At 37.6% G+C, this 20,675-nt stretch overlaps 1 protein-coding gene across 7 annotated transcripts in view; it reads right to left on the reverse strand.

The window, feature by feature from the left end:
- Ddr2 (discoidin domain receptor tyrosine kinase 2) overlaps nt 1–10,360 on the reverse strand; it is a 162,194-nt gene extending 151,834 nt beyond the window's left edge. For 2 of the 7 annotated variants that reach the window (XM_047564214.1, XM_047564206.1), the window contains exon 1: nt 9,031–9,189. In XM_047564214.1, coding sequence (XP_047420170.1) covers nt 9,031–9,172 — 142 coding nt within the window. In that variant the 5' untranslated portion in view covers nt 9,173–9,189. Of the gene's footprint in view, nt 1–9,030; nt 9,190–9,560; nt 9,630–10,286 lie in introns of those variants that run through there. The other 5 variants (XM_047564239.1, XM_047564249.1, XM_047564266.1 and 2 more) reach the window with 5 other exon arrangements.
- Between the last annotated feature and the right edge of the window lie 10,315 nt (nt 10,361–20,675).

Consider the following 20,675-nt stretch of genomic DNA (forward strand, 5'->3'; position numbering starts at 1 on the left):
ACCCCAATTAGAATGGCGATTATCAAGAATACAAGCAACAACAGGTGTTGGCGAGGATGTGGGGAGAAAGGTACACTCATACATTGCTGGTGGGGCTGCAAATTAGTGTAGCCACTCTGGAAAGCAGTGTGGAGATTCCTTAGAAAACTTGGAATGGAACCACCACTTGACCCAGCTATACCACTCCTTGGCCTATACCCAAAGGACTTAAAATCAGCATACTACAGAGATACAGCCACATCAATGTTCATAGCTGCTCAGTTCACAATAGCCAGATTGTGGAACCAACCTAGATGTCCTTCAGTTGATGAATGGATAAAGAAAATGTGGTATATATATACAATGGAATATTACTCAGCTCTAAAGAATGATAAAATTATGGCATTTGCAGGCAAATGGATGAAATTGGAGAATATCATGCTAAGTGAGATAAGCCAATCTCAAAAAACCAAAGGAAGAATGATATCGCTAATAAGTGGATGATGACACATAATGGGGGGTGGGAGGAGTTAGTGTTAGGGTTAGAGTTAGGGTTAGGGAGGGGGGCAAGAATGGAGGAAGAAAGGACTGTATAGAGGGAAAAGAGGGGTGGGAGGGTTGGGGGGGAAGGGAAAAAATAACAGAATGAATCAAACAACATTACCCTATGTAAATTTATGATTACACAAATGGTATGCCTTTACGCCATGTACAAACAGAGAAACAACATGTATCTCATTTGTTTACAATAAAAATAAATAAATAAATAAATAAATGAAAGCTAAAAAAAATAAATTGGGTAAACTAATAGAAGTAAAAAGTCCTTAAAATTAACACACGTCTCTAGGTGGTCAAACTAATAAAATGTTGATGTTTATAAAATGTCTAACATCAATTTTTCTAGGATTTTCTTCAACAGGAAAGAGACGGCATATACTGTTGGTACAATTGTTTGATATCTTGTTTTTTTTACAATAAGATGAGTGAATTAGAGTTGACATGTATGGGATTACTCAAATGTGTTTGTTAGAGACATCTGATTAATTTACAAAGTTATTCCATGAAGTAACATACTTAAAAACATTATTCTTTGTATTTTAAATGTGTTCGTATTTTCCAGGTATACAAGCCTTTAGAGCAGAAAATTTATCAAGCTGCTATTCTCCAAATTAAATTTGTCTGTAATGGTAAACCTATAATTTAATGTTTTATTATAGGACCTGTCATCAATAGGGTATATGTAAAATTTGTTAAATGTATTTCTAAAAGTTATTGAGAGTGTGATTTGTTTAAAGGTTAAACATGAAAGCATTTTGCCACTTTGCCACACAAAAGGAAACTTAAAATCTCTCTCAGTCTTTCTTTAATTCATGTTTTACATATAATGTTAAATTGTGTTAACTTATGTTCATATAGACTCAGGAGTCAATATATGTAAACTTCTTAAAATGACATTTAAGAAAGAGTGTAATGCGCAGTAGCAAAAATAGGACAACAGTGACTGAGATTGGGGTCTCTGACCTCATGACTTTGGACAGTGGACTTCCTTGAGAGCTACACAAAGCTCCTAACATTGCACTTTGCAGCTCTGAAAACAAGTTACGTTAATGTCCTAGTCTCTGTAACTTTTCTGAAAACAAAGAATAATGCTTACATACATATATAAAGGTTGCTGACATAACTCTTTAGATCTGCGTTTCCATCAGAGAACAGAGCTAAAAGCCCTGCCTTACCTGAGATAAGGCTCTGCCTCACAACCCTGCTGCACATTAGAATGATTCCAAAGTAAGCCAGACTTTAACTCATTTAAAGTTGTGTTCAAAAGTTTGATGTTTGTTGTAAAGATTACTGTGATCTCAAATGGAATATAACTCAGCCAAAATTCAAGATAGCTATTGCACAAACTGAACGTTTTACTGTTGGTGATTCCATTTTGTATTTTCCTTGTAAACTCTAACTGTTGCCTGTACCACCATATGACCCAGTTATCTCACTCCTTGGTGTATATCCAAAAGATGTAAAATCAGCATACGATAGGAATGCAGCTACATCAATGTTTATAGCAGTGCAATTCACAATAACTAAGTTGTGGAACCAAGCCAGACACCTGTCAAAAACAAATGGATAGGGGGCTGGGGAGATAGCTCAGTCGGTAGAGTGCTTGCCTTATAAGCACAAGGCCCTGGGTTCAATCCCCAGCACCAAAAAAAAAAAAAAAAAAAACAAATGGATAAAGTAAATGTGATATACATACATAATGGAGTTTTACTCAGCCATAAAAAAGGATGAAATTATGGCAGTTGCTGATAAATGGATGGAACTAAGAACATCATGCTAAGTGAAATAAACTAAACCCAGAATGTCAAGGGTTGAATATCTTCTCATATGAAGAAGCTAGCCCAAAATAAGGGGAGGAAAATGTGGAGGGGATCCCATGAAAATAGAATAGAGTTTTAAAACTTTGTATCTTAGATTCTATAATGTGACACCAAAGTACCAACATACAGTTTCAGGGCCTAAATTTTCATTTGTGTTTACAATCGTACAAATGCCAAATGAAACTCAGATCAAGACAAGACCGATCTAGAAACAGAAGAAGAGCTGGGAAAACTGAGTCATTGTGTGGTGTGGGGCAGTTTAATATATTCAGCTGTGGCAATCAATGCCATCTTCGTGCTGTGAGCAGATGTGTGATTTGGAATCTGTAACTTTCACCAGTTCTCTAAGTTTTATGTGCTTCCAGGAAGTTACAGTACTGCAAGGCATTTTGTTGTAGCTCCCACGGGCTACTGAAGGGTGATCTTATACAAAGCCCAAATTGTAATTCATTTTACATTTGGTGAGGAATGCAAGTGGCATGTATTGGTGTGGTGGCACTTTAAAAGTGCCCAAATCACAAGAACACACACACATATACATGCACACGTACACACACCTGCACTTTAACCTTTCCATGGAGATGTGGGAAGGATTTTTAATTCTTGGATTTAGACAGAATGATAATCATAATTATGATGATAATGATGACTATTTTGGCAACAAAGACAATGATGATAAAAAAATACAATCCCAATAAAGAAAATGGGACTGTTGGTAATGACTTTATATCTTGTTTGCCTATATGGAGTCTCCTTTATTAATTCAATAATATTTGATGTACTTTTGAAGTTTTCTCTAGTCACTGCTACATGTCTATTGTTTCCCAAGTTCCTAAAGACAAAGATTATGTCTTTTACTTCTAGATTCTTCATTTCCATTTTTTCATATACTCAGTGGGTATTTGTTGACTGTCTACTATAGTTGTGGTAAGCCCTGGCACTGAACTAGGCATGCATTAAGTGTACAGCAAATTTTTTATTAAGGAAGAAACATCAAACTATAGATATAGGACATTATACATAATTTAAGAAGCAGAAATATGATTTATTCTTTTCTACTTCCATAATAGCTAGTTGAGAACATATGATTGATGCTTAACAAAAAGTCATTGATAAATATATAACCCTACAGTAAAAAAAGGGCAAAGGGAATATAATAGAATTCTGATTATGTTCTCAATTTTTCTACAGGGCTAAAGGTACTCTGAAATATAAAAGTATATTAATTCATTTAAAAAATTTTTTTGGTATCAGGGATTAATTGAGGGGTTTTAACCACTGAACCACATTCCAAGTCCTTTTTATTTTTTTATTTTTTATCTTTTTTAATTTTGAGACAGGGTTTTGCTAAGTTGCTCAGGGACTCACTAAGTTGCTAAGGCTGGCTTTGTACTCGCAATCCTCCTTCCTCAACCTCAAGAGCCACTGGGATAACAGGTATGCATCACTACAATAGGCTATTTTTTAAATATTTTTAATGAAGCAACTTTATTTTATCTTTGGGGCTTTATTCTAATCCTACTTAAGTTTCCTAAGTCTATTAATTTAAAAGAGAAATTATGAAAATTAAAATACGAAATTTGGGATCTTATTCTTTAGTACCATACCTAGCTCCATTGATAATCACCATACAAGAACTAGTTCCAAATTATTTTTAAATTATAGCTCAGCACTTTAAAAAGCAAAATATTATTAAGCCTATCCTGAATACTAATTTTCCCAATCAAGTTTTGTCCAAATTCTTGTTATACCCTCACAGAATGACAGTCTGAAGAAACAAATAGTCTTATTGATCACCAAAACCAAGAAAAATGCCTGGCAGAGAATACACATAAACTCTTTGCTGAGGAATGAATAGATCCATATAGCAAAGACAAAATTATGACAGTGTACCAGGATGCTATGAAATTCATAATAGGTAAAGAACACACCTTGTATAATATGTCAAAATTCAATCTACTGTCACGTGTATCTAAAAAGAACAAATAAATTTTTAAAACCCTGTAAAAAAGAACATACCTATGACTTTTTTAAAAATCGACACCACTTGGAGGAAAAAAAAAAAAAGATTAATGAGAAGCTATTTATCTTAGACTTGAGAGTTTTACTGTGGTTTTTATTGTTTTATGTTTTCTGAATCCATAATATCCAAGTTTAAAAAGAAAAAATTTCCCAAAGCACTACATTACTCTCATTTTTAATCCATCTCCCATCTCAATTTATTGTGGGCCTGAGCTACTCAGATCCTAACCACAATCTTGCATTACAGTAAAGCTTGCTGGATTAACTACCTGTTAAATGTGTCCAAAAGGCATCCGACCTACCATTTTTATTGGTACGAAGCCTTCCAATTTCATATATATTATAACTGATCTGAATCTAAGGGAGGCAGATGAGGAAACTGTGGGCAGTGTGGATAAAAGACTAGAAAATGATGGTGCCTGGACCAAAGTCCTGCTGTTTTTTGCACTACATTATTCCTATGAAATATTTCTTATCACATAACCTCTCTCTCTCCCACAAATTGCAAAGCAGCATTAACCTCTGAAAAATAGTTCCAAAAGGCTTCTCAAAGATGTTTTTGGGTGCTGGGCATGATAGTGCATACCCATAATCTCAGTGCCTCAGGAAGCTGAGGAAGGAGGATTCCAAACTCAAAGCCAGTCTCAGCAAATTAGTGAGACCTTACCTCAAAAAAAATTAAATTAAATTAAAAAGGCTAGGGATACAGCTCAGTGTTAAAGCAGGTCTGGGTTCAATCTCCAATATATATATATATATATCTTTTTTTCTTTCTTTCTTTCTTTGAGGTCTCTCTAGTCACAAAACATAAGCCACAGCACAACTAAGTGTGTAAATCCATTACTGACAGTGCCCAGCAGAATCCAGGTGTTTGAGAGTAAGTCTTAACCTGTGTTCAGGAATTTCTTTGTCTCTGCATTGCTCTTCCAGGCCAGTGATACTTGGTTTAGCACAAAGCTGACCTTCCTCAGTGCTTAGAGGCCAAAGTGAAATTCCAGCTAATAAGTACGTAATTTGACAAATGTCATGATTCTCTATTGCTTAGAGAATAGAAGAAATTTGAAAATATCCAATAGTTCTTTGTAAAACATTAAGGATAGATAGCAAAAATTGGAGAGGAAATCAAAATAAGAGGTTTTCAGCCAAAACAAAATGATGTACCCCATTTGTGTACAATGAATCAAAATGCAATCTGTAAAAAAATTTTTAAAAATTTAAAAAGAGATTTTCAGCCAAATCATACATGAATAATGTATGATTGATAATAACATATTCAAATGTATGCATATACAATTAAAAGAGATGGGAAGAATTTGGAGAAACCATCAACTTAGCCATTAGTGGGTGTTCTAATCAATATTCCTAAACACAGGTATCCAACCATCTTAGTTCCTTTGTTAAGCTGATATTAAAATATCATGCCAGTGTCTTATACTAGTAGGTAAGCAATAAATGCTCATTGAAAAAAATTAAATTAAATAGAACAGAATTGAATTGCCAAAGACAACATACTTGAAGATTCATCAGCAGAGATACCTAACCCACCTGATTCACTTTATAATCAACTGGAAAATATTTTGAAGTACCAACTCCCTTTGCTCATCCTTAAATATTTTAATTTAACATGTCTGAAAATCCTTGGAATTGACCTGGTATTTCAAATATACTGGTGAGCAGTCTTCATTAAGGATGGTTTGCTGAATTCAATGAAGCTCTAGGATGCCCAGAGATGTTGGACACATGTCTGAACTGAGTAGTCATTGTTGAGAATGAGATGATTGATTCACGTGCTGCAATTTCAAAAAGGGCATGAGGTATAAAGAATCCACTGTGCCTGTGTTGCAGACAGGTCAGGTCACCCTTTATGTTAACTGGCACAAGACATTAGCATGTCAGTGTAGGTCCATTTTTAGACAGGTGTTTGCTTTCTGGATGCCTGCAAGACATGTTTGGGTTGTGTATTTGAGGTGTAGGTGATAAAAAGTTCCTGAAAGTTGATTTTGTAAAGGAATTTGGGAAAGATGTCTGAGAGTCAAGGCTAATTTAAAATGGTGTGACAGTAATACATGGGGGGGGCAGATTAATTTTATTAGAGCATCTATTAAAAATTCAATCACGTGGTAAAGCTGAACTAAATTTCTTACATGTGACAGAAAATTGACATGGTCTCAAGTTGGGGAAGTGACTATGTGAGTTCACTGAGAGACTGAGAGAAAAGGTAGGGATAAGACTCCATTGGACTGATGTTTCCTCTCTACTTGGACATGAAGACTTAAGGATTCTAAGCAAAAGAATGTAGAAGCTTCTTCCTCATTTCCCTTACCTTTGAGGTTTGAAAGCAAACAGATTTTAACCAGAAATTAAGTTAGTGCCTCTGCTGTATGCTGACCCTCCACCCCACCCCCAGGAGCAGCTGCCACCCTTCTGACCATAGGTACAGAACAGGGGATGGAGGTAAAGGATGAGGAGAGACACAACTACCAGTAACAAGAAGGTCCTAGGTCTAGCATCTCAGCTAGACATGAAGGTTCTCGAATGTCTTTCTTCCTTGAGGACAAAATGAAAGACTGGTCCTGGCCAAAACTTTCTTGTTCAACAGATCCAGGAAAAGCTTAAGGAAACCCAGTGTGCTTCATCCTCCTCTACCTTGAGTGAGGAATCACAGACAAACCCTACCACCAGAGGAAAGTTTCAGAGAGAAAAACCCAGGAATATTTCCAGTGAGAAATGATTGCACCTATTCAAAGAAGGGCACCCATTTCACACAGGGCCAAATTCAACTCTCCCCCTCCACCAGCCTGCAACTAGAATCACCACCAACTCCTTCACATTACATTCTGGTGTTCAGTAATTATAGTCATGATAGTCAATATGGTTAAGCCATTATAGTCCTCAGAATGCATTCATGTCCAATGTCTCTTAAAATAATAATATTGCAAGGTATTATTGTTCCCAGGTAATAAATACAGAAGCCAAAGTACAGAAAGGTAAAATGACTTTGCCAAGTAGTAAAAGGTAGAGCCAGAATTTAACCTGAGTCTTCTGACTCTAAATCCCAGGCTTTTTGCATAACGAAGGTTAAGTATGTATCAGCTGCCTAGAAATTAACCCACATCTGATATCCAGATAAATTCTCATCCCAGTGCCGAAGTAAGCTTCAAGAGGGGGTTCGAACAGCTCCCCTAGCCTGACACATTTACCTCCTGGTCACTGAAGGAAACAGGGAATTTGACTCCAAAAGTAACCAACTACAAGTGTGGGGGAGGGGAGGGAGTTATCGCTGAATAGTGATTCAGAGCACAGGATTTAGTCAGACGTACATGAGTTTCAAATATATCAATTGCATTTCCTCTAAGCAACTCATTTCATTTCCCTCAGCCTAAATATACTTATCTATAATTTAGAAATAATGGCTTACAGAACTGTGAGTATTCAAATAATGTGCTTTAAGCTCTGAGCATGGGGCTTGGTACATACATATTAAGTAATCAAATATTAGCTTTCTTTTATTTTCATACACAACCACATATAACCACAGAAACCATTAATGTCCTCTGTATTACCGATAACTAACATTTTTGTGATCACTTATTCATGAAACAGACTCTATTGTCTCACCAGAATAAATCTTAAAAAGGAACATGGAAGTAGAGGTATGGAATGGAACAAGTACTGTTTTAGAAATAATAAGAACCTCAATTTAATTTTTAGTTCCACTGCAAAATGCACTGTGAGACCCAGAACAGGTCAGTTCCCCTTCCATTCATTTTTGACATCTGTGAAATGAGGGGATCAAATGAGATTACAAAGGCCTTGTTCAAATCTCTTGTTCCTCCAAGGAAAGGAAAGGATGCGGAAGGCAAACCGTCGTTGGCAAAATGGTGCTGAACCCCCTACTGGCTCAAGCAGTGTGAATTCTCGCCTCAAATGGCTGGCCTGAGAGTTTAAGCCACACGGAAAAACTCTCTTTCCCTTTGGATGAGACTCTGAAACCTCGGCCAGAACTCAAAGGTCCCAACTGAAAACAGCTTCAAGTCATTGGATAACAAAGGGAAAGGCACCCTGCGCCAGCAAGAAGAGTCTGGGAAGCTGTATTTCATTGTCAACCAGCTGAAAATTCTACCATACAGCCGGCCTCCAGCCCAGCCACCCCAAGTCTCAAGGTGAAGCCAGCCCTCATCCAAAGTTGCCCTGTAACATAGAAAGTGCTTGTTACGCTCTCTCCAAAACTCAGGACCTTCAAACAGCATTCTAAGTGCCTAAAAATCTAGCTCCTCTGTTCTGCTTTCTCTATCCTGAACCTAGCTCTGTAATCGGCCTGTCTTGCCTGCCAACAATTTCAACTCTGCTAACACTGTTTATTGTATCTTGCAGCTGCCATGGATTCATTTACTTTGCTTCGACCTTCTTTGGTTATTAACACTGTTTAATCTTCCCTGCACAACACAAATCCAGACCCCTCCCAAAAAATAAAAACATGGTATCTGACATTCTGAGGCTGTGGTGGCCCACTCCCCACCCTTTCTTGCCTCACTTGAGACTCCCCTTAAGTCTTTCAAAACTTTTCCTGAGACACCAACACAAGTATATTAAGAGCTTTCGTTTTCGGAAAAGAGGAAAAAAATGAACAAAAAGACCAAATACAACTTACTTTCATCCAGGGGCGCACAGTTTTGGAAAGAAGAAAACAGAATTATAATCCACTGCGATCCCCCAACCCCAAAAGAGGAATTCGTTGTGAAATACTTCTTTTTCCACTTTGCCGGTGAAGGAGCCCGGTGGTAGGCATACATCCACAGGCTGATGCAAGATGCCTTTGAGAGAAACCTCACATTCTGAGGATTCCTGGGAAAGCGCCAGGGATCCCAGCATCCAATATATTGCACATTTGGTTTCAATTAGAAAGGGGGTTGGGGAGGGAAGAAGGAAAGTCACCAATCAGAGCTGTTTTCTGTTTAGAGACTATTTCTTTTGACCCAAGGGACCACGGCAAAGCTATAATTTACAGCACAACCCATTCATAGAAGAAAAAATATGTATAACCATAGGACAGACTTAAAGACATAGCTCCTTTCTGCCTTATCCCCACCCGCATCCATCCCCAAGCCCTCCACCTCCATCTAAGACTAGGTTCTTATCCTGTGACCCCCACAACACACACACACACCTCATTTTTCTTACTTGATTTGAAGTTATAAGCAGAACTTATTTGGTCTCAGTAACCTCAGACCTGACTTCAGATGCTGTGAGTTGTCTGAAGAGTTTTAATAGTTTATCTTTGTACTGTTCTTTCTCTTTGTAAAATAACTCTAGTTCGATTTGGAGTCTCTTCCAATTGAAGCTTCCAGAACAGTTGGGTCACATACATGGCTGATCCTTAGTGTTTTTACCATAAGAGCTTGAAGCTGAGCCCTCCTCAAAAGATTAGATTTAATCCCTTGCCCCCACTGCCTCCTTTACTAAAAAAATTGGATGGTTCCAGCGTCCATGATTCCTAATTTTTTTTTCCACTCAATTCCCAATTGGCTGCTGCTGCCAAGGGTCTGTTGCTGTCCTGGATTCTTGCTGCTAAATGAAAACAAAAGCGTTTACAAGGACCTTCTAAATTATTTTGTAAACTTTTTTTTTTTTCCTTCTCTGTGGTCAGAGCCAGAGATCATGTGAAAATGGCATGTAGGCGACAGAGGAGGAATCCTTGTTCAGCTCTCCAAATGATAGCTAATAATCCTCTCCATCCATCCAGGCTCCAGCCTTAACCTTTCAAAACCTGGATCATTACTGAGCAAGCACAGAACCTGGAGGTCCTGATTCTCTGTGAGTTTAGGGAGTGCAGGGCAAATAAGGATTTGAGGAAAGGAGATCCTCTGAGGAAGGTAGATGGCAAAAGAGATGTTAAGAAGGACTCACCTACCTTTGATAACCACCTCCTGGTAAAGGGACCTCCTTCTTCTGGGGAGATATCACCAACTCTTCTCTCCTTGTACTTGACATGTGATTGTACAGCCTCCAAGATGAGCAGGAAGAGAGGTGGGGCCACCAAGACAAAGAAGGAGGGGCATCCCCATAGTAACTTTGGAGCATGAAATGCTTTATAAAGGGAACTACCAAGCAAAGAAGTCTCCGAATGAGAATTATATTGGTCAAAATATTTCTTTTATTGTGTACATGTGCAAATATATAACAACAAATCTCACCATTATGAATAAGTATAATGCACCAATTTTTAAAAAAAAAAGCCAATTGAGGTGGCCATGAAATTAAAATCCAAACAGTCAATGTTAAGTCTCTAAAAGGCTCAGCCCAGCACCAATCTGAGAATCAGAACACAGCTGTCATATCTGTGCTTCACAGTTGGAAAAGGATACAGAGAATGGAGAGACTGTTCAAAGGACAGCCACAAAGACAATGGTAGAAAACGAGACTAAAGAGGAAAAAAAAATAGCACTAGAGTTATTTTACAAAGAGAAAGGACAGTACAGAGATAAACTAGACTCTTCAAACAACGCACAGTATCTGAAGTCAGGTCTGAGGTTACTGAGGCCAAGATGTTCAGCTCAATTCAATAAATATATATTGAGCATTTATCAGGAACTTTACTGGGTGCCTGCCAAAAAATATCTACAAACATCTGGTTATGGAAATAGTCCTAGAGCTCTCAGACATCCAAGCCTGTAGGGGTTTACTTCTTTGGCATTACTATAAAGAATGCACTGTTAGTATAAACCATAATTTCACAGATTTGGTGAGGTTACAGGTCAAACATAAAAGAGTATAATAGCTTCATGAAGTCAGAAACTAATGAAGGACAGGTACCTATAGGTGAGTGCCCTCATACACTAGTATCTAAGATGGCTCTACTCCACAGGCAGCACTTTTGTATATGTGTATAACTCAGCTTGAGCCAGGAATGTTGATTTCAAACCCAGCCCATGTGGGTTTGTCTAAGAAAGGATGAGCAGTCCATCGGTAGTTTGTGTACAGACCAAGGAAACTTCTGGGGAAGAACTCGCTGAACAAATGAAGAACAAAAAGGTTAAATATATGGTCCAAGCGCAAATAAATTTTGTCAAGGGTAGGAGTAGCTCAAAGAAAAATACTGAATCACTAGACACAGTGGCATATGTCTAAAATCCTAGAGAGTCAGGAGGCTGAGGCAGGAGAAATGCAAGTTGAGGCCAGCCTGTCTCAAAATAAAAAAGGACTGGGGATATGGTAGAGCAACCCTGGGTCAATTGAAAGAAAGAAAGAGGGGAAGAGAAGTAGGAAAAAAAAGAGGGAGGGAGAGAAAGGGAAAGAAAGAGAGAGAGAAAAGAAGGAAGAAAGGAAGAAATAAAGAAGGAAATGGAAGGAAGGAAGGAAGGAGGGAAGGAAGGAAGGAAGGAAGGAAGGAAGGGAGGGAGGGAGGGAGGAAGGAAACCATATCTATCACTCAAAATATTATGCCTGTCACTCAAAATACCGTCTCTATTATTCAGGCTATCTAAGCCAAGTTCAAGGTCTAATCCTAAACTTTAGGAAGTAGTGCTACCTAAACAAGAGCAAGGAAAAGGTGAAAGTAATATGTCACTGAAATGTTTGAGGGACATTTAAGGCATTAGAAGGAATCACAGGCTTTGAGCCTCAGTTTTCAGGGACAATTCTTGTTGGGTAGGGAGGGGTATTCCTCTTTAGCTTTGACAAGTCATTGCTGTAGGAAACTAGAGTTGGGAAGAAAGAAAATGCCAAATGCTGCTTCAAAGCTGAAAAAGTCAATTCATGAAACACAAAGAAAAAATTTCCTGAGGATTCTCAAAACTATTTGATGAAGTTTTGAGTAAGACTAGAATTCCTAATATTGTGGAAACAGATGTGGAGAAATACTATTTTATTACTCTTTTGTGAACAAATTTTACCCCCTGGTTGGCTCGACTTGGGAAACATGAGTCATTGCAATCAGAATTATTTATGTTCCATAGAAGGTAATACATCCTAGTTATGAGGACATTTTTACACTGAAAATGAATAACTGAGAAGCAAAACAGAATTCCAGTACTAGGATTTTACTAAAAATAGCATATAAATATCTGGAATGTTCAAGATGCAGTGTTAATTAGAAGTAAGGAAATGTGCAAGATGACTTTTCAAGATCTTTCCTTGGTCTGCAAACCATTGTTCAAGTAAATATGAGTGTTGAGAACTGAAATAAGTATAGTATTTCTATCACCAAATGGCTCAGACCTTTGTGATGCTTTAGGAAATAAAAAGAACAATGGAAGTAAAAAGAATTTAATTAATTTAGTTTAAGAACCACACATACCTTAAAATGATATGAGTATTCATAGAAACCAAATCTACATGGTACTTGTAAGCTTCAACAGGAATTAGCAACCAGTAACGTAGTTTTATCTCCTCCCTCTTCTTCCTTCACTTCTCTCTTATCCTATTATTTTCCCTACTTCTTCCTTCATGCTTTCATTTCTCCTCTGACACTGTCTCTCTCTCTTTTTCTCTTCTGCATATTCCTGCACATGGTCTTTAACCTACTTCTTTTCAGCAAACCAGCTCTTTCAGCTTCTTTTCATACATTCCTAAAAGTTACCCTAAAATGGTACCTTACCTCTAAAATTTATGTCCTTGGTTTAAGTGAGCATGAGAAAATGACTACTAGTTTTGTTGAAGCCCAGTTCCTGAATCTTGATTCAAAGAATTTTATTAATTGGTCAAATATGCTTCATTTATTTACCCTCTGCCTCTAAACTATAGGGGGAAAAGGATCAGATAATACAAATATGTCCCCAAGGGTCCACACTCATAGATATATCATTTCTCAGAAGGAAGGTTTCATACATTAGGAAAAACCCACAATTATAACCAATAATTATGGCAAATAATTAACAAAGCCTGACAATCCCTGGATTTTAAAGAAATTATGCCTCACCAACACAAATCCAGAGAACATTGTATATAGTGGAGTCATATTGTGCATACATTTAATATAAGTACCAATTTTAGAACCTAATTCTTAAAATGAGATTCCTTGTTATCGGCTAATACATCCACAATAGACAAATCCATTAACATATATAAAGGCATAAAGTCTTAATATTTTAAAAAAATTCAGTGTGGAAGAACTCTTATAGACAACAGAAATATCGGTTTTCTTAAAAGTAGAATAATCTGAATGTCCAAATAGCTTCATATAGACTGCCTTTGATTCTTCCTGAGTTTAGCTCATGATTCTTGATCTTAGTGTGCTTAAGAATTATCCTATGGAAGTCAGGTGGGATAGTGCACACCTGTAATCCCAGTAACTTGGGAGGCTGAGGCAGGAAGATTGCAAGTTTGAGGCCAGTCTTGGCAACTTAGACCATATCTCAAAATTTTAAAAAAAATCAATAAAAAGAGTTGGGGCTGGACCTCAGTGGTAGATCGCCTCTAGGTTCAATCCCTAGTACAAATATAAATATATATTATATTTTTATATTTATATATTATCTATAGATATAACAGATACAGATACATATATATCCTATGAACTTGTACCCACCAAAGCACCAGTACTATCTCTTTGAATGACTTAAAAGTTTTTAAAAAACAATTTTAACCCTTAGAGGGTTTCCTTTATGATCTGGGTCCTAACCCTGCATGCTACCAGATGTTCTCCTGTGACAGAATTTAGTCAAAGATGATTGAAGTTCCAACTGAGAAGAGTCACTTTGAATGAGTCATTAGCCATTCTAGCAATAAAATGAGGGGCAATATGAACTGAACTCACAGGGTTGTGAAGATCTGATGAGGTTCAGAAAAGATAATTAAATGAGTGCTTACCATGTGCCAAGTATTCTTCTAAAAATTTTACATTATTACCTTGTTTAATGCTGACAAGAATTTTCTGGAGTGGGTACTATTATCTCCTAGTGTCCAGATGAGGAAACTAATGCACAGAGAAGTGAACTTGTATGTGTTGGAGTTAGAATACATATGTGTGCACACGTGTGCTTTGCTGACAATAAAATTGTATGTTTATGTGGTAAATAGGAGAGATTTCAGATCAAATAGGACATCATTAATTCTTAGTTTTCATGGTGATTAGAGTCTTGTTATACATATGAAAAATCATCTGTGTCATTTCTGTTCCCATCCTTTTTGCACCAGAAGCCCGTCATTGACTCTGTAATTGCTCCCTAGCACTTCCACCAGAAAAAAAAAGATGTGAATTAAAAAAGTTTTCAAAACAGTCTCCCTAGTGACTCTCCCCTGGATGAGCTAGAAAGTCAAGTAAAGAGGAAGTGGAGGCTAATGGTTGGAAGTAGGATTCCTAGCTGCCTTTGTTTTTAACAATTCCACATACAGTATTTCACAGCTTCAGGAGTGCTTTCACAGACATGACTTCATCTTATGCTCAGACAGCCCCAATATGTACTCAGCGTGGATATTAATATCCTCATTTTACAAATAAGGAAAAGGAAGCTCAGGGAAGTCGTGGCTTACCAACTTTACTTGCTGGTAAATGACTGAATCTAAGTTTGAGTTCAGTTCTTGTGATTCTCAGTGATCCTTTTGCCCATTTGGCATTAATGACAAACCTCAGAGTCTCTAGACTTGTCACTCTAGACCAAGGTTATCTGGTATCCCTGCCTGCTCTAAGATTCTTTACTTCCTTTTTCATCTTGGAGAAAGAATAACAATTACTTGCATAGGCAGAAATTCTCAAAAGCAGGATGAAAAAATAAAGCCCCCAAATCTCAGAATTTTAACTTGGGATCCCCAAAGAGTGAGAGATGTAAAAAGAGTTGTTGACACAATTTATTTTATACTATTGTTCTACTGATGTAACCCTTCTCCAGGCTACAAAGTGAAAACCTACACTATCCTTAGTTTTTTTGTTTTTTGTTTTTTTTTTTTTTTTTTGGTTTTTGATGAACCTTTATTTTTATTTATTTGTATGCGGTGCTGAGAATCGAATCCAGTGCCTCACACATGGGAGGCAAGTGCTGTACCACTGAGTCACAACCCCAGTCCCCCTATCCTTAGATTTTTAAAAAACGGTTTTTAAATGTCTCCAGGGAACAGCATCTCTCAATAGTCTGTTTATCAGCACTCAGCGTCCAAAGTTCTACTTTATATCTATCTTGAATCTCCCCTGCTGCCATTGGTACCTGATCTCAAGCAAAAACAATTTTGTTAGCTAAACTACCTTTCAGTTTTTCATATACCCATATTTCAGAGAAGAATGAAGTTGTAGCAATAGTATTATTTTCCATGCTCAGGCCCAATCTGGAGCAATCATCTTATATATAATGACAACCCTCCCTATGACACTTCTGGGCTGGGATTTTTCCAGAATCTGTGGGGGGCGGGGAGCATAGTTCCCACTAACTGTCCTATTAGGGATTCAGAAACTTCAGAAGATCAATAATTTATTTGAATCTTATTTTAGGAATTCACCCTACTTTTTCTCATCTATTTAGGAGGTAGCTGGGATGACTGAGTATAATATCTGTGAGTGTTTATTGGGACTAAGTTTCTATGTAAGTGTTCAAAATCATTTTTCCTCAAAAACAACTCACTTTAGAAACTTTGCACAATGGCCTATCATTCTGCCCTTAATGTGTAAGTGCATCCCATTGCCCTGAGTTACACCGTAAACACCACTTCCCTGTTTCTAATACACAACATATTTCACAGCAGAAAGGAATTTATAGCACCAATGTTATTTTTCCACATACAAGTCCAATGTGGACTGTCCAGCAACACTCAAATTGCCTTTCAAGATAGAGGCCAGATTCTGATTCTGAACTCCTGGGAAGGCTCAGATATTAGTCGTATGGTTAGAATCTGTGTTTTCCAAGGTCCTTCATGTCCCAGACAGAAACCCAGTTGCACAAAATCCTTTCATTGTGAACATTTAAGAAATTTGAGGCCAACAAAATAAATAGGAAAACAAATAGGTAAAGCATTCTAGAAAAATCAGAGGTTAGGGGAGTGGCTTCAGGGGAATGGAGTCTGAAGATGATCTGTCAGCAATCTTGGAGAGCACAGATCAAGGCCCACAAGTTTCCATTCTTTGCTTAGCCCATGGGGATCCTGTTTCTTCAATGGAATGAAGAGTAGAGGTAGAACTAATTTTTTTTTCATGAGAAATATGGAATATACTTGAGAGATCTGGCAGAGGTGAATGAAGAGATGGATCTTGAGTCTACATCCCTCCCACATCCTAAGCTGGGGCTCTTGGATTCTCACCAGCAGACTCAGTCTTATTCCCCTCCCTGCCTTCTTAGGATCAATTCACACCTGAGGTGGGAGGATCTGTGCATAATGGCTAGTCTGTCCGAGATTAAAGACCTACATCTGGTCTTGGCCCCAATTTCAAGTTTCATCAGCATTACTAAAGTCAAGTTTGTAGATGCTGGTCTTCTCAGTCCACAGTGACCTTACTACTACCCACTCCCCTACAGGAGTGGACTACAAGAATCCAGGCTTGTATTAGGTGACCTCTTCTTCCTTGACCATAATTGAAGGAATCTGGAATAACACACCTAATCTAAGCTGTTCTTTCAATTCTATATCATAAAATTTGAAAATGGAGCAAGGGATTTTAAGTCCCATTTGACTAGTTGATTGGAAAGAGAAGGTCTTAACCTGAAACCACAGGTGGTAATACTTTCTGCAATATATGGACTGTGGAAGTCAAGAAATTTGCCCCCTGGGTAAAAGGAATGAGGTTGACATAGAGGAAAATGTAAATCTAAGTGAGAATCCTGATATTGCTAGTCCCGAGTTCTCTCTACTCTTGGATTCATACAACACTCTACATTCTTATAATACATTCTCATTTGTTGCTTAAACTGTGTCAAATGGGTTTTGTAACTTGAAATCAACATTGTTCAAGTCTGTGCAGGTGTTTCTTCTAGTAAATGAACTAACACTTCAACAGTAATAGAAAGTAGGTATCATTATTCCAATTATGACAGACCAGCTGGGGAATTTGTCTTGGCATTGCCAACAACTGTGGCTACCAGTTCATCAACTACTTACTTGCCTGGAGCAATACCTTCCTCTTGGGATTCGTGCTCTGAGCTCTACTTCTATATTAGTAAAGTTTCCATCAGAAAAACATCCCATGCTAGGTATTTCAACAGGATTTTGTATGAAGAATCAGTCACACAGCTGTTGAAGGACTGACTGAGCAGAAATAGTAACTGCAGAAAGTAGATTGGTGTAATAAAAGTGAAGGAGTTGGAGTGGGAAGGAAGGAACACCATCAAAATGAAGCTGAGATCTATGAGTCAGTTCATGATATGGTTTCTTCTGGTATCACTGAGAAGACAGGTTGACAGTTCTGGAAAAGTGAAAAAGCTGGAAGCCATAACAAACTGCCATGGTAGTATGAATTGCCACTGCTAGGGCAAGGCCATTTCTGGAGCAATAACACTGAGGACAAGAAACAGAAAATGACCCTCTTTTCCCTTCCTCCTGCCTTACAATCTCCATCTCCTGCCTTCTATTGGCAAGATCTAAAAGGCAGTCTATTGGTAAATGAATCCCTGAATGTAGTTTGTAAAATCCCAGCTTTGACATGACAGCACAGAGCATAGAAGTATGAATTTAGAGCTGAGAGACAAGAGGCATATTACCATCACTCTATCTTCTTGTCGAACATACTCTCTACATTCATTACCAATCCCTAACCTAAATTTCTACCTACATGCATCCTCCTTCCTCCACAGTACATAGTTTACTTCTGTATACCTACTAAAATTTAAGCATTATTTATTTTGCTTACCACTGTATCCCCAAGCACCTATAACTATTCCAGGGACTCATAAAATACTTGCTGAATGTGGAAGGAAGAAGGATAAATAGGAAGGATGGGAGAACAAGAGAACACTTCTTGCCTGATTTGAAAATCATCTCTGAGATTCAGTTGGAGAGAGATGAACATAAAAGCTTCCAGAGTTCTTAAGGCTATTCTAAAATGAGAAAGAAAATACCAAGGGGTTGTGGGAATGCAAGAGGTCAAGGGTATCCAGGTCTTTCAGCACTTCTTATTCCAGTCAATAAGCTGAAAGAGCTATAGCTAGTACAGCATAAAGTGTCTACCTCTCATAATAGAAAAGGTCTACTTATTGAAAGAAGAAACTTGAACATGGAGGTGGTAGTGTGAGAACAGTGGGGCATCAGAGTGTGGATAATATGGGGATTGTGGGACTTGGCAGGCAGCAAGGCCTTCATTCCTTCAGAAAAGCCTATCTAGGCTCAGATAATAGGTCCTTATCCTCAAAACAATGTATACTTCCATAGGAAGAAAGAATATGATTTTCACATTGTGTTAGTCAGCTTCTCATCACTGTGGTCAAAATACCTGACAAGAACAACTTAAAGGAGGAAAGATTTACTTTTGCTCACAGTTTGCCAGTCTTGGAGAAGAGGTACAATTTGGAATTTCAGACAGAGAGAACCAAGACAACAAGGATATCAAGACCAGAAAGTGAAAACCACCTTTTTAGAGACAAAACACGAACACCAAACACTGGGTAAACCATGGTTTAAGTCAAAATAAATGATGATGAAGTCCCCAAACACTGGTCCCCTGTGTGTGACTGAAATAGAGAATAGAGAAAGGCATTTAGAGTGATAAAGAACAGCAAAGAAGGAACCAAGTATCTACCTGTGGTCCAAGAAGATAGCAAAAGGATGTAGAAAAGAGATTCTGAGCTAAATGGTACAATCATTAAAGATGATAGGAAGGAGGAGCCAGCTTGCTAGCTCTTGAGGAATGAGTATGTAGAGGAAAACAGGAATAGTGAACAAGGAACAATGTTTTGTATAATTTTACAGTGAAAGGCAATGAATAAAAAGATAGTAGTTTGAAACTCTATTAAAGTGAAACAAAGGACTCTTACATGCAAATTGGCATAGTGCAGTGGTTAAGAACATGATTCTGGAAACTGGTGGCTTAATTTTGAATCCTAGTTGAGCTACTTGCCATCAGGGTGATCATAAGCAAGTTATTTAACCTCTCTGTGTCTCATTTCCCTGATACAAACCCTGGGTGATTGTTGTGAGGATTAAATGTGCTTTTCAATTTAAAGCAGTTAAAATAGTATTTGCTTCATATGAATCACCCCATAAATGTTAACTAGAACATAGAAAATAGAAGACAGAATATATATACATATATTGTATACAAACATATTTAATGTGTGTTAAATACATAGAGAAATATATAGAAAGAATATAACTATCAGGAAATTAAGGAAAGTCAAACACACTGGATAATAAAGGTTTATATTTCATAATCAGAAAGATTTCTGTTTGAGTCCCAGAAAAATATAAATTAAGAACCCAACAAAGTCTTGAAGCTCATTGAGCTCAACCACTCCCCTACCCCAAATCATGTACTCTCTGAGAGAAGGAAATTGAAGCTAGAAAACGTAAATGGCATCGGGGTTGCTCTGGTTAATAACTAGGCAGGATTAGAATCCAATCATCTCTCTTTCTCTTTTTCTTTTTTCTTCCCCCCCCATTCATGCCCCCCCCCACCCCGCCCCGCCCCTGGCCCAGAAATCAAACTCAGGGCCTTGCACATGCCAAGCAAGCACTCTTTCACAGAGCTACAACTCCCGGCCCACAAAACCCAGGTATCTTGATTCCCAGTCCAGTATACAACAGTAATCTCAAAGAAAATGCTATAAAGAGGACCTGCTTCTGATTTACAACCAGGTTAAAAAAAAATGAGAGGGAGAGCCAGAGAAGTTAAGGGACAAGGGTTGCTAAGGAGCAACTACACTGAACTAGGTGCCTATCTCTGTCTTGTTTCTTCAGCATTTTTATTCCTACTCTAGAATTAGTTTAAAAAAAAAATTCACTAGAAACAACCCACAAGCATTCAACTCTGGAACACAATATTATATGATCATAACCATCTCCAAAATGTACATTTGAGAATAATGAAGAATTCTGTGCTTCAAAGAAAAATTTAAAAGTAGAAAAAGTAACTACACCAAAAACCTTCTGTGGAATACTTTTTAAGCTTTTAATTTTCTGCTTTCAAGTTTTATCAAATGATACAATTTTGGTCCATACTATTTTGTACTAAAGAGTCTCTATTGTATATGGGAAGCCAGATGAGAATGTTGTGGTCAGAGATGGACATATATTATTCTCAGATACACTACACAAAGTTTGGTTACTCAATAGGTCAGATTATGTTTCTGATTAAACAATGTGCTGGTTAAATATAGGACTTAAACCAATAACAGATTACCAGTGGTTTGCTATTGTTCGGTTCTTCACAAAGGAGCAATTATTTGA

The sequence above is a fragment of the Sciurus carolinensis genome, chromosome 1 (genome assembly GCF_902686445.1).
Source record: "Sciurus carolinensis chromosome 1, mSciCar1.2, whole genome shotgun sequence".
Lineage (NCBI taxonomy): Eukaryota > Metazoa > Chordata > Mammalia > Rodentia > Sciuridae > Sciurus > Sciurus carolinensis.